The sequence below is a fragment of the Leucopleurus acutus genome (assembly GCF_964270905.1).
Source record: "Leucopleurus acutus genome assembly, chromosome: 5".
Classification (NCBI taxonomy): domain Eukaryota; kingdom Metazoa; phylum Chordata; class Mammalia; order Artiodactyla; family Delphinidae; genus Leucopleurus; species Leucopleurus acutus.
The window spans coordinates 91,693,693-91,709,067 of record NC_139147.1 but is presented as its reverse complement, the minus strand read 5'-3'; the positions used below and the strand labels follow the sequence as shown (position 1 = coordinate 91,709,067).

Here is a 15,375-nt window from a genome sequence, read left to right as displayed (position 1 = left end):
TAACCTTTGTTATACTCCTGGAAGTGCTAGAGACTGTGCTAAGCACTTTACATATGTATTTAATGCTCTCAAAAAAACCTTAACATGTTACTATTCAACATATTACAGTGTGGAAACTGAGGCTCAAAAGATACTGATATGCACAAGGTCATCTAGCTTATATGTGAAAACCAATAGGTAAGCCCTCTTTCTTTTTTTTTACCAGTAGGTAAACCAATAGGTAATCCAGAGTCTTTCCACTCTCTATTCTCCTCCTTCCAAAGCTCCTGTCTCTCTCCACCTGCACCCACTACCCTCTACTAATCTTTTGTTGACAGTTGGTTGTCCAATTATCCTGGATTATTCATGATGTTCAGCAGATGAGGGTCTGGCCCAACTAGGGATAGTATATGTCAGAAATACATCACCATCAATGCTGCTCATTTCTTCTCTAGCAATAAGCCTCTTTTCTTCTTTCTTCACATGTACAATAGAGATGAAGCTTGTAAATGACAGCTTATTCAAATATCTCAACATGCAATATGTTTTTCTTGTCAAAACCCTAATTTTCTATCAGGTTAACATTTACTTTTCATTTTTCATTTTTGTTTCCATACTGTTATGACTTTCAATGACCAGATATCTCTACAGGTTGATTTCAAAGCATTTCGTAAAGATGACTGTTTTAAGAGTTTTTTCTCATGATTTATGCAACATGTCATGTAATGAGTATGATTTAATAGAGAAGATTTCACTCGAGTGCTGAAATGAATGTGTGCATGAGGAAGGTAGTTTTGATTAACAAGTGACAAGTAACACAAATTCTTACTGATTTTGATTATTGTCCTCATGGAGACATTATCATTCATTGTTTTGACAATAGCTTTAATGTATTTGCAGTGTCACAGAAAGACAATATCTAAAAATTATTTTTTAAATATATTAATTCCCCCCATTATATAAGGTTACTTCATTATTTTAGTCAACCTTGCTGTGCTACTCAAGATTTAATTTGCTATATTGGAAAATAAATGAAAATAAGTATGTTAAAATTATACTTTCAATATAGTCTTAACAGTATATTTAGTAAAAAACATTTACTGATTATTTGCTATGGTTCCCGTTTACTAAGCACAAGGAACTGTAGTTAGAGTTTTAGGATGTGTTAAAAAGGGTGAGACTCAATACTTGTCCTTAAAAAGTTTATTTTTTAAGTTTAGTAAAATATGTTAATAATTTTGTGTTAATGTCAAGAATAGGGAATCATGTTAGTGTTTCAGGTACTTTAAACATTTCTCAGTAAAAATGCTTATTCTGAAGTATGGAGACCAGTCACTTTTGTTATGATCTTATTGAAATGGAATATGCTTCTCCCAATATTTATTCATTGGATCATAGAGTAGTGACTATTTAAATCAAGAATCCATGTAAGTTTTGGTACCATCCAAGTTTATGTCATTGCATTAGAGAACCAAGCAGATGACACTGAAGACTTATAATGTCTCACTGATTGGATTAACTTGTCCATTTTGTGAGTCAACTTTTAAATTTAGCTTAGATAATTTAGGTGCTTAATTCAGAAAGTGACCTTTGACAACTATTTTCCCTAAAAGACAGAGAAAGAGTCTCTAAAGCCAGGCGCTATTAATAGTAAGTGTAACATTCTTGTGCTGGGCTGGTGCATTCTATGAAAGCTTATTAGCCTCCATTTTTTCACATTTCTTCTTTCTAAAATGTATTTTTAAATGCTTCATCATTAGATACTACTGTATTTTTTTCTTACAATCCAAATATGCACACGTTATTAACCAGGGATGGAATTATCTCCTGTACGAATGTGTGCAAAGGATGAAAGATGTAGAGATATACCACCAGACTCTTATTTTTTCTAATTCAGGTAGTAACAGATGTATTGGCAGTTGATTTTGTTTCGTTTCTGTGTGTCCTGGGTTTTAGTCATTTATTTTACTGTTTGTGTAATATCAAGTTAAAAGAAATATCAAATTAATTAAGTATTAATTACCAGCTTTATGCCAGGGATTTAGCTAGAGATCACCAAGCCCGTCTGTGTGCCTTCCATAACGTGCAAAGCAGACAGCTATGTACCATGTTCTCCTTGATCACAAGGAGGAGACAGGAAGATATCTTTCAGCTAATCTACTTCTGTTCTAGTTTTTTTAAAAATGGAGTATATAAGAAGCAGTTTTTTCTTTCTTGTTCAGATGGTTCTCAAACGCTGAAATTTAGACTACTGTGTTCTTGAAATACTTTGATTTCTCTAAGTCTTATTTTCTCATGAGCATAAAGATCTCTTTCTTCCAACCTCATACCATCTAACTTTTAATTATTTTACCCAAATACTATGCTTTATAAACCTCAACATTTGTATTGCTTTTGGAAAGCATCAGGGTTTGGAAGACGATCTGCTCCTTCTAAATAGCAGTGTAGTATAGTGGAAATTTAAAATACAACGTAGTGTAGGAGAAATCTGACCTCCTTAAAATCTGGAACATTTTACTTCTTGGTTACATTGCCTGACCCTCAAATTTCTTACCTGTGAAACAGTAACAGTAGTTACATGAGGGTCTTTTTGTGAAATAATTATGCACAATGTTTTCAGTCTCTAGAGTAGACAGTAAATACATGACTTACTGTTAATATGGTCTTTTAAAAGGCAAAAAGTAGTTGAGCAAGTAATCATGTTTTATTTGGCATGGTGTTAGTGGGTGGCTGGGAGGAAAAGTGAAAGAATGTTCCTTTACCCTCCTCACCACTTAATTTCTTGCTATCATGTGTAATACAGTTTTACCATGCATTTTAGTGTTAATATTTCTAAAGCAAAATTGAGATAAAAAGTCAGTTCATGCTATAATCTTGAAATTTACTAGGTACATATAGTGCATGATTCACAGAATTTACTACATTGAATACCAAGTCAAATAAGAAATATCAAAGCCCTACAGTATGAGTATGCGTGTATGTCATTGTATGTGCACATAAGAAAATCTCGGTGGACATGAGTAAATGCGCTGTTTGTTTTCTGTGTAATGTGAGTGTGTTTCTTTAGGTGTTTTCTTTCCCTGTTCATTTACAGTAGAATCTTGGCACTCACGCTTGCACTAGGAATACTACATGCATCGCTTCCTCCAATTCGAACACGGGGGTTGCTCTGTGGCTCATCCAGTAGCAGGTGTGAAACATTGATATAAACAGAATTTTGTCTACCAAAGCCAAAATCCTCCCATTTCCAGTCTCTACCAGCCAGTGAAACACTAATGCCAAACTTACTTCCAAATTCAAGTCTCAGGCATCACAGTTCATTATGCTTCCTGCCAAAACTACTGGCCCATGGAAACTCCTAAAAATTAAGGCAGAGCGAAATATTTGTCAAATATCGTGTGATTTTAGGTGACACACTCCTAGTTTTGCAGCTTTTTCTAAATTAGTAAATGGAAATTATATTGCAGTTAATTACTGAATAACATTTCTTTTTGAATATAGCAAACTGCTTAATTATAACAGAACTGTTCACCGTATATCTCAAAATATTGTGGGGAAAAAGTTCAAAAAACTGTAGATTCTCAATAAAATTTCTGCATTTTAACATTCGAAGGAATTTGAAATAATTAATGGATAGAATCATTTGACCAAACCATTTGTATCAATAAAACTGATTTATGTAAAACAATTTAGATTTAAAGGTTACATAATTTCAGAACATAGAACTCATATAGCTTCTTTAAAACTTTTTTGGAGGGGTGGTGCAGGGGGCAAGACTCATTTAAACAATTTGATAAATTTAAAATACAGTTTTAAAGGCAGTAGAATTAAAAATTGATCTAGGAAGATTAAGCTTGAACAGGTATTTATTACCTTAATTATTTGGAATGTTAGGCAATATTTATTAGGAAATGTTTTCTCTATCATTTTTTAAAGACCAGTACTTTCATAACCATGTGTATACCAAAGCTTTGTTAACATCTTTCAGGATGCATTTTTGTTATATTGATAAAGTGGTATTCAGACTACTGTAATACATGTTCCCTTAAATCCAGTCAACCATCATAGTGTATAAGATTTGAATAAGATAATCTCTCTAAGGTAAAGATAATGTGTAAAATGATAAATCAATAAATTTTAAACAAATATTTGCAGTGTAAGTCTGTGGAAGATGCAGGAATTTGGGTCATAATTCTTAGCTGCTTATCCAGATTTTTCCCTATTAGATGCTGTGGGAATAGTAATCAGTACTTACAAAGACATCATGTCTAATACATGTAGGGATTTAGGTGCTCGAGTTAGTGCATTTTTGGTTTTGGTATTATTTTTAAGAAGGTACCGTACAAAACATGTAGAGGCTGTGTACAGTACCTACAGTACTACCTTTAAAGGAGGTATATGATAATATACCTCCTTTAAAACACTGGTATCCTGAGCTGACAGGATAGTAAGAGAAGTTGGCAAGGGAATCAAAACGTACGATAGAGTACTGTGGCAAGTGATGAAATCAGAAACTTTGAAGATTAATAGCAAGTGACACAGGGAGCAATGAAAGAGCTATGATTCAAAGAAGAACTAATAAAATTAGTATAGCATTAAAGAGTTTGAATCAGCAGTTCATAGTTCTCCCATAATAAGAACATCAAGTAAGACAATTTTTAGTTTAAGAATAATAACTATTCAGAAAGAGAAAAACAAATACTGTATGCTAATACATATATATGGAATCTAAAAAAAAAAAAGGTTCTGAAGAACCTAGGGGCAGGACAGGAATAAAGATGCAGACATAGAGAATGGACTTGAGGACACGGGGAGGGGAAAGGGTAAGCTGGGATGAAGTGAGAGAGTGGCATGTACATATATACACTACCAAATGTAAAATAGATAGCTAGTGGGAAGCAGCTGCATAGCACAGGGAGATCAGCTCAGTGTTGTGACCACCTAGAGGGGTGGGATAGGGAGGGTAGGAGGGAGATGCAAGAGGGAAGAGATATGGGGATATATGTATATGTATAGCTGATTCACTTTGTTATACAGCAGAAACTAACACAACATTGTAAAGCAATTATACTCCAATAAAGATGTTAAAAAATTAGAATAATATGTATTTTTCAAAAATTATAATCATATTCAAGTTCTCCCAAAAAAACAGATCAAGGGACGAAATACTCTCTACCTCATTTTTTGAGGTTTGTGTAACTTCAAATTAAAATCATGCCTGAAAATTGCATACCAGCTTTACTTATAAAAATAGACATGATAATTGTGAATAAAATGTTTGCAAAATAAATCACATAATAGCTAAAAATCATAATGCATTCTACTAAGTAGAGTTAATTTTTGGAATGCAAGTTTGAGTTAATGCTAAAAAATTTCAATTAAGGTAATCCACCCTATTAAGAAAAGGATAATATTATTGTCTTAATAAATGCATCAGAATTTCTGATAAAATCCAATACCTAATTATAAAACAGCTTCTATCAAAATGAGAGGAACATATTTAATCTAATATTTAGAAATAACTATCATAACTTATTAAATATTTTATTAAATATCTTCTGGAGGTTTTAGCCTGCTTAGTAATCAAAAAATTACAATCTATAAATGACGAGAAAGGTAGTAATAAAACTTCATTATTTGCTTATATTTTTAATGAAGAAAACTAAGAAAAAGATAAAAATATTATAATTAGAGTCTAGCAGGATTACTTGATAGAACAATGGAATAGTATTCCTCTACACCGTCAATAAGCAGAAAATATTTTAATTTTAAAACATTTTTATGTTACCACTAACTGAGTATTTGATAATATTTAGGGCTTATTGTTATTTTATTATAAGGATGATATTTCTCCTCATATTGATCTTGTCTCAGTGTAATTCTAATCATAATCTTGATATGGAAATTGATACACTCATTTTAATATTAGTATGGAAGAGAAAAAGAAACAATAAGATGTTCTTGAGGAAGAACAAGTAGGAGGACTTGCCTTTCTGAATACTGAGGCATATTTTAAGGTAATAATAATTAAAATAGAATATTTCTATGAAGATGGATCAAAAGGACTAATGGAATTGACTAAGGAGCTGAATCAGACTCACAGACATGTGCAAATTTGTATATGACTGTCACTGCACATGAGTGAAGAATATGACAGAGGTGACTAGGATGATTATTCATATGGAAAAAAGTAATATTTCATGCATTCCTACCCCATACCACACACACACACACACAAATATTCCAAGTAAACATTGAAATGTGAGAAATTTAATTCTTTAAAACTTTTATGAGAATGACCTCATTTCCTTAGGTTTGAGAAGAATTTCTTTTTTTAAAATTTATTCATTTATTTATTTATGGCTGTGTTGGGTCTTCGTTGCTGTGCGTGGGCTTCTCATTGTGGTGGCTTCTCTTTGCTGTGAAGCACAGGCTCTAGGCACATGGGCTTCAGTAGCTGTAGCACCTGGGCTCAGTAGTTGTGGCACGTGGACTCTAGAGCGCAGGCTCAGTAGTTGTGGCTCATGGGCTTAGTTGCTCCACGGCATGTGGGATCTTCCTGAACCAGGGCTCGAACCCGTGTCCCCTGCATTGGCAGGCAGATTCTTAACCACTGTGCCACCAGGGAAATCCCTGAGAGGAATTTCTTAAGCACATCAGGAAAATGTGGAAACCATTACACTGTATTAAAAAATACATGTACACAAAGGCTCTCTGGAGCAAATGACACCATGCTGTGGCCAGCTTATGGCACTGTACGTTCTATTAAAAACAAATAAGAAACAAAAAAACCTTTAAAAAATGTACATTAAGATTATAAACTTTTATAATACCATAAAACAAGACATTGAAAATGAAAGAGAAGCCAAAAACTGGGAGAAGATAGGTACCCTACACCTGACCTAAAAATATTATCAGGAATACACAAAAGCTTCCATAAATGTGGGCAAAAGACACAGATAGTCATTGCATAGAAAGGGAATATGGGTGGCTAAATAATACATGAAAAAAATCTTCATTAGTAATCCTGGAAATGCAAATTAAAATCATAGTTGGATACAATTTTGGATACAAATTAATAAATAATTTGTATTATCCAAATAAAATAATTTTATTATCCAAATAAAAATTGGATACAATTTTACTTTTATTGGATAGCAAAAGTTAGATACTCTAAAAATAGGACCTCTTAGGGCTTCCCTGGTGGTGCAGTGGTTGAGAGTCCGCCTGCCGATGCAGGGGACATGGGTTCATGCCCTGGTCCAGGAAGATCCCACATGCTGCAGAGCGGCTGGGCCCCTGAGCCATGGCCACTGAGCCTGCGCGTCCGGAGCCTGTGCTCCACAGCGGGAGAGGCCACAACAGTGAGAGGTCTGCGTACTGCAAAAAAAAAAAAAAAAAAAAAAAAAGGACCTCTTAAATAATGCTGGTAGTACAACAAGCTTTGGAAAACTATTTAGCATACACCAGTGACAGTATTTCTGAGTTACATAATGATATACAATTTTACACCCACTACCCTTGGTAAAAATATAAGATAAAATAAAATAATAAAAACAATACCAGGTATTGGTGAGGAATGGAAGAATAAGTTTCATGCAGACCTGGTAGCAGTGCAATCAGAACTTTTAAAAAAGCATTTTGGCATTTTTGATTAAAGTTAGACAAGCACATAACGTATGGACCAGTAAGTCCTTCCCTAGAGAGGTTCTTGCCTATATTTATGAGGAAACATAGACAAGAATGATCAATGCAGCATTATTTGTAATAATGAGAAAACAAAACAACTTTAAAATACTTGTCTCAGGAAACTGATAATAAACCTGGAGGAATCTCAGAAATTTAATACTGAGTGAAAATCAAATCACAAAAGAATATTCGTATATTTACAATAATCATCATATTGTAAGCTGCTAAGAGAGTAGATCTTTTTTTTAAAATTAATTAATTAATTAATTCTTGGCTGTGTTGGGTCTTCGTTTCTGTGCGAGGGCTTTCTCTAGTTGCGGTGAGCGGGGGCCACTCTTCATCGCGATGCGCGGGCCTCTCACTATCGCGGCCTCTCTTGCGGAGCACAGGATCCAGACGCGCAGGCTCAGTAGTTGTGGCTCATGGGCCTAGTTGCTCCGCGGCATATGGGATCTTCCCAGACCAGGGCTCAAACCCGTGTCCCCTGCATTGGCAGGCAGATTCTCAACCACTGTGCCACCAGGGAAGCCCAGAGAGTAGATCTTAAATGTTCTCACCACAAAAAATAGATGATAGTTATGTGATGTGCTGAAGGTGTTAGCTAATGGTATGGTGGTAATCATTTTGTAATATATAAGTGTATCAAATCATCATGTTGTACACTTTAAACTTACGTAATGTCATATGTCAATATATGTAAAAAAAGAATATATAGAAGATACCAAGTATATAAAGGTAGAAACTCAAAGCCTAAGGAATGAACTGTTAAGGACTTATAGATACATACATATTAAATCTATAAAAAGAAGACAAAGGAAGCCACAAAAAGAGAAAAAAGGTTGGTGATTACCCTGCGGGCCAGGGTAACTGATGAAATGAAGACTATCTAGAGGGCTTCAGTAATATTGGAAATGTTATACTTCATAGGCTGGGTCATTCTTTCATTATTCTTCATAAGTTATATATGTTATATATTATATATTCAATTTTTTCATAACATTGAAAAATGAAATTATAATACAAAAAGTATATATCCTTTAAATTGAAATAGAGAATACAAATATCCTTTACTCAGTAAGTTTAGCTTAATAGTGAATAGTATTTAGAAATTCTCCAGCATTGAGACAAATTACTAATTCTTCATTTGAGTCCCTAAAGTAGTATTTTATTTACCTTTCAAGGCCATGTTGTATAGTATAAACATCTTGAAACGTTTTTTTGTGTTGCTTACACTGTAAAGCACTTTGAACCTGAGACTAGCAAAAGAAATGGCAGAGTAAACATCTTGCCTACTAATTGGTAGACTTATGGTCATCAATTGACTGGGTAGAGGAGCAAAAAAAAAAAAAAAATAGAAGTCTAAAGTAGTATTAAAATTTCTCTTCTCTTTTTCTGTTAATGTTGACTGTACATAGTCAAATTTACATGAATAAAAAGTATGTATTCTGCAAGTCCACTTTATACATATTACAAAAGGACATTATTGCTTATTAATTTCCAAATGGTTTTTTCATCAAACTGAGTTAAGTTTCAGTTCAATTAGTTTACTTGTCCTGTCCAAAATACTGCAGAAAGAACTACAGTTAGGAACAAAGAAAGAGAGTTGCAGAGGCAGAGATCAGATACAGCAATGAAAGAACAGGGAAGAGAGCAAGATGAGGGAGTAGGAAATACTAGCCTGTATTCACCCCTCCTCCCCCCCACCAAAAAAAAAAATTAGATACCCAGGCACTAAAATAGGTCTGGGAGGGCTATAGCAGCACAGTGGATCAAAAAAAAAAAGGAGAAATGTTGTGGGGGAGATCAGTTTAGCTGGGACATCCGAAGATGGCTAGGAACCAAGAAGGGTGGAGGCTATTGGTATCGACCATGGTCCCTAGTGGTTGGCTCTGTGGAGGATCCTAACAGTCTTGTCACTCAGGACTGTAACACCCCGACAGCCACAAACTCCCCACAGCTTTCATGGTGGGAAGCCCCAAAATGTTCATTGGCATGGACTTCAGTGACCTGATGCTTAGAGGATACCAGCAGCTTTCACCACTGAGGTAACCAAAAACCATCACTGCTGCAGACTCCCAGGAGAGGGAGATGCTGCTGTCCCTCCCCACACCCAAAAGAATTGCTGTTGCAGAGTCCCCAGAACCAGGGCTGCCACCACCCCCCTAACCGTGCACATTCCCCAGAACTCAGAACCATGGCTACTCTGCTATACCTGCACTTTAGACCTGGATATAGCTGCCATTCCATGTGTTCTTGTGACTTAGGCAATAGAGTCGCTGCCACTGTAGGCTGACCAATGTCCTGGATCCTGGAAGCTGCTATCACTCTACAAGCACCTATACTCCAGACCCTGGCTTTGTGATTACTCTATGGGTGTCCATTCATCAGACACCCATGCCACCCTCACTGTAATAGCCCTGCAAGCCAACCAGGCACCAAGAGGGATCCCTTCAGCCAAAACATCCTACATGGGAGAAAAAGAGATGGGGAGTCCCCAGCAGCCTTTGCTACCAAACAGCCCTCACTGCTACTGTGTATAGTCACAACCTTGGCCACTGAGGACCCCTACAATCTTATATCAGACAAAATAGACTTACTTTAAAAACTGTAAAGACACAAAGAACGTCATTATGTAATTACAAAGGGATTGATTTATTAAGAGTATGTAACAATTGTAAGTATATAGGTACTGAACATTGGCACCTATATTAAGCAAACATTAACAGATCTGAACAATATAATAATTGTTGGGGACTCCAATACCCAACTTTAAACAATGGATATATCATCCAGACAGAAAATCAGTAAGAAAATATTGAATATGAACTACACTTTAGACCAAATGAACCTAACAGACATATACAAAATATTCTACCCAACAGCAACAGAATACCCCTTCTTTTCAAGCACACATAGAACATCTCCAGGATGGATCATAATTTAGGTCACAAAGCAAGGCTTAGCAAATTTAAGAAGTATGAAATCGTATCAAATATCTTTTCTGACCACAGTGGTATAAAACTAGAGCTCAATAATAGGAAGAAAGCTGGAAAAATTTTAAACATGGAAATTAAACAACATACTCCTGAGTAACCAGTGTGTCATGGAAGAAATCAAAAGGGAAATCAAAATACATCCTGAGAAAAAATGGTACAGAACATATGAACACTTATGGGATGCAGCAAAGACAGTTTTAAAAAGAAGTTTATAGTGATAAATACTTTAAGAAAAAAGAAAGATCTCAAATATGCAATCTAACTTTACGCCTGAAGAAAGTAGAAAGAGAACAAACTAAGCCCAAAGTTAGCAGAAAGATGGGAATAACAAAGATCAGTAAATAACAGAAATCAATGAAATAGAGACCAGAAAAGCAATGGAAAAGATCAATGAAACTGAGCTGTATTTTTGAAAAGATAAACAACATCAACAAACCTTTAGCTAGACTAAGAAAAAAGAAGACTCAAATAAAATCTGAGATAAAGGAGGAGACATTACAACTGCCACCACAGAAATACAAAGGAACTTAAGAGACTACTATGAACAAATATCAGCCAACAAATTGGAAGCCTAGAATAAAGGATAAAATCCTTCAGAATAAATTTAACCAAGGAGGTGAAAGACCTGTACACTGAAAACTTTAAACATTGATGAAAAAAATTAAGACAAATCAATGGAAAGATATCTCATGTTCTTATTTGAAGAACTAATATTGTTAAAATGTCCACACTACCCAAAGCAATCTTCAGATTCAATGTAATCCCTATCAAAATTCCAGTGGCATTTCTAAAATCTATATGGAACCACAAAAGACATTGAATAGCCAATGCAATCTTGAGAAAAAAAGAACAAAGCTGGACACATCACACTTGTTGATTTCAAACTATATTACAAAGCTATAGTGATCAAAAGATTATTTTGTCATCCAAACACATCAATGATCTGTTTGATCAAAAATGATCAATGAAACAAATTAATCATAGAAAATAGGTCAATGGAACAGAATAGTGAGCCCAGAAATAAACCCAATATATATGGTCAATTAATTTTTGACCAAGGAGGCAAGAACACAATGGGGAAAGAACAGTGTCTTCAATAAATCGTGTAAGGAAAACAATGTACACATGCAAAAGAAACCCCTATCTTACTCCATCATAAATATTAACTTGAAATGGATTAAGGACTTAAATGTAAGACCCGAAACTGCAATACTCCTAAAAAAGAATACTTCTTGACATTGGTCTTGGCAATTTTTTTTGCCAAGGAAATGATTAACAAAATAAAAATGCAATCTATGGAATAGGAGAAAATACCCAACGTATAGCTAATAAGGGGATAATATCTAAAATATATAAGAAACTCACACAATTCAATAGCAAAAAAAGAAAAAAAAAACAGTTAAAAACTGGGCAGAGGACCTTAATATTTCTCCAAAGAAGATACAGAGATGACCAATAGATACATGAAAGGTTCTCAACATCATCAGGGAATACAAAGCAAAACCACAATGAAATATCACCTCACACCTGTTAGGAGATCTGTCAAAAAGACTAGATAGCAAATGCTGGTGAGGGTGTGAAGAAAAGGTAAAATTGTACACTGCTGGTGGGAATGTAAACTGGTAGAGCCATTATGGAAAATAGTATAGAGGTTCCTCAAAAAATTAAATCTAGAACTACCACAGTTTAGCTGTACTACTTCTGTGTATATATCCAAAGAAAATGAAGTCAGTATCTAAAAGAGATATCTGCACTGCCATGTTTATTGCAGCATTATTCACAATAGCCAAAGTATGAAAACAACCTAAGTGTTCATGGACAGATGAATGGATAAAGAAAAGTGGTGTGTATATACAATATACACATTCAATAATATTATTCGGCCTTAAAAAAGGAGATCATGCCATTAGCGACAATGTAGATGAATTCAGAGAACACTGTGATAAGTGCGATAAGCCATACCAAGAAAGCCAGAGACTGCATCATATCACTTACATGTTGAATCTTAAAAAAAGTCAAACTCTTGGAAACAGGGTAGAATCGTAGTTGTCAGGGACTGGGCGCTGAGGGAAATGGGGAGATGTTGGTCAAAGAATAGAAGCCTTCAGTTATAAGATGAATAAGTTCTGAGAATCTAACGTATAGCATGGTGACTATAGTTAACAATACTGTATTGTATTCTTGAATTTTGCCAAGAGAGTAGATCTTAAGTGGTCTCAACACACACAGGCACACAACTAAGTAACAAAGGTGAGTTGATGGATGTGTTAATTTGATTGTGATAATAATTTCACACCATACATGTATATTAAATCATCATGTGGTACACTTTAAATATATACAATTTCGTTTGTCAATTATACCTCAAAAAGCCTCCCCACCAAAAAAAGAAAAAAAATAAATACAAGGCTGACCAGTATTATTCAGAATAAAAAGTAGAATTCTTCCATAAGTTTTTCCATAAAATTTACATGACACTGATTATTGGTCAAATTAGATATTTTTTTAAAAAAGAATAGAAATAACCTTAAAAAGATAGAAAACAATTGGTAAATTGTCATCGCACCTTCCTGTATACACCAACTTTTAAGCTGTGTCAACAGACCTTTTTTCTCCAGTAATGCTTTCCTATACCATCCTATGTATTTTTTTCCATTGTGCCTGTTTCTTATTCTTTTTTCAAATATGTTTCATTGAGGGTTCTTGAATAAACAGGGTCCTAAAATAAGGATGTGTGAGAAAAATAATTTGATGGGCAAAAATGACAACTATAGTAAAATTTCCACTTAGGTATTAGTTTGGATAGCAATAAAATGCTTATAGGAAGATTTTTTGCCCAAAAAAGAGCTGTTTCCTTTGCATTCTAGCCCAAAACAAAGCAAAACTTTATTACATTTTTATTTTTTAATTTCCCATATCATGCTTTTCTAGGTTCTATGCATTTTTTAAACAGAGCTTGTCTGGTTTCTAGGATGTCCTAAGCAAAAATAGTGTCATTATGGGTTATGGAACAAGTATAGGAATAAATATATAGACTACACAGCAAGCACACACAAAAATTAACTTCATATTGGTTTGACAATCTGTGGTTGGTTTTGCCACAATATACTGATTTTATTGCATATCATTATGTTCATAGCATCATGTAATTTGGCATGTAACTTGTATCAGAAGAGTTCCCTCTGAATCATTTTTTAAATACCAATATCTGTGTATTAATCACATAGCTTTATATGTAATCATATTAACTACAGTGCAGAACTGTCTCAACCAACATGACCCCTAGGTTTGGAGCTGAGTTTTAAATAGATTATGTTGTTGTCAATAGAAGGATCAGAAGTAATAAAAGAGCTAGTTGGTATTAATTCTTCTCTTCTCTGTAGTCCCATAGAACTTTATTAGTTCTTAATTTGAGTTTAATTCATTCTGCTTTGATTTTCTATAATTTCTGTAAAGCTCATCACCTCTACCAAATTGTGAATTTCTTGTGTAGTGTCCTGTCTCACGCATCTTTCACATCCCACATCTATTAATAATGGTTCGTATACTGAATCACCACAACTTGAAAGAATAAAGATTTCCTTTTTTTTTTTTTTAGAATATACCTTTTAAATTTCTTTCAGAAATTTGGTACAACTGTACAAAAGTGAAAACGACATAGAAATTTCAAAGAAGATTAAGACTCAGTGGACTTCTTTGGGCCTAGAAGATGTACAGTTTGTAAATTACTCTGTGCTGCTGAACCTGCCAGGCCCTTCTCCCAGCTCAGTGACTCTAAGCAGCAGTGGCCAGTGCTTTCATCCTAATGGCCAGCCTTGCAGCGAAGAAGCCAGACAACACGGCAGCCAAGATCTGCTGTACTCATATGCAGCCTATTCTGCCAGTGGAACTCTCAAGGTAATATGACAATTTGTCTCTGTCATTTACAGTGAAATGAAATTAGAAAACAACAGCTTTCATCTAAATTGAACTAACTGGCAAGAAGCAACATACCAAAATAACCAGTAAATATTCTCAGTGTGGAGGTGCCAGGAAAGGGGAAGGAAGATTTGAATTGCCTGACCCTTTTCTTGTCATATTTTGAAAGTGAAAACATGTTAGAAGAATTTAATTTAAAAGTGTTGAGTGTGTGACTGAGTCATTCACAGTTTGCTTAATCCTTACAGTGTGAGTTCATTTCATTCTTTGGTTCTGAAGAGGCAAATTTTAATAGATCAATGTGGACAGAAAGAATAGAAACGGAAGCAGTTGTGTTTTGAAATTGTGTATGCACACAAGAAATGAAGTGGAAAATTGATGTGATTACTCACACATTTAAGATTTGACATACAGTGTGTCTGCTTTATGATGGAAAATATAAACAAGGGACGAGGTGTGAATTATTGCTTTAGTCTTTCTGGGTTAGCTGGTTTTTTTGATGTGGTGGTTTTTTGGCATTGTGGTTAAGTGCACAGCTTCTAGAGCCACGTGGACTAGTTTCAAATCTCAGCTGCCCAATTACCACTGTTAATTAAGCATATAGGGCTGAGTTTTCTCATCTCTGTAATGGGGATAATAATAGTTCCAGCTTCATAAGCTTGTTATGAGAATTAATTAATATATGTAAATCTTGGAGGATAGAGCTTAGCCTATGGTAAGGACAAGAGAGCAGGTAGAAACCATAGCATTTAATTGGTCACTAGTTTCCTTTATATAGGCAACTTTTCCATCT

The 15,375-nt window shown here is 34.7% G+C and overlaps 1 protein-coding gene across 3 annotated transcripts in view; it reads left to right on the top strand.

Annotated features, from left to right (window-relative positions):
* NAALADL2 (N-acetylated alpha-linked acidic dipeptidase like 2) overlaps positions 1 to 15,375 on the top strand; it is a 1,451,411-nt gene that overhangs the window by 772,562 nt on the left and 663,474 nt on the right. For all 3 annotated transcript variants that reach the window (XM_082839043.1, XM_082839042.1, XM_082839044.1), the window contains one exon: positions 14,288 to 14,561. In XM_082839043.1, coding sequence (XP_082695169.1) covers positions 14,288 to 14,561 — 274 coding nt within the window. The remainder of the gene's footprint in view (positions 1 to 14,287; positions 14,562 to 15,375) is intronic.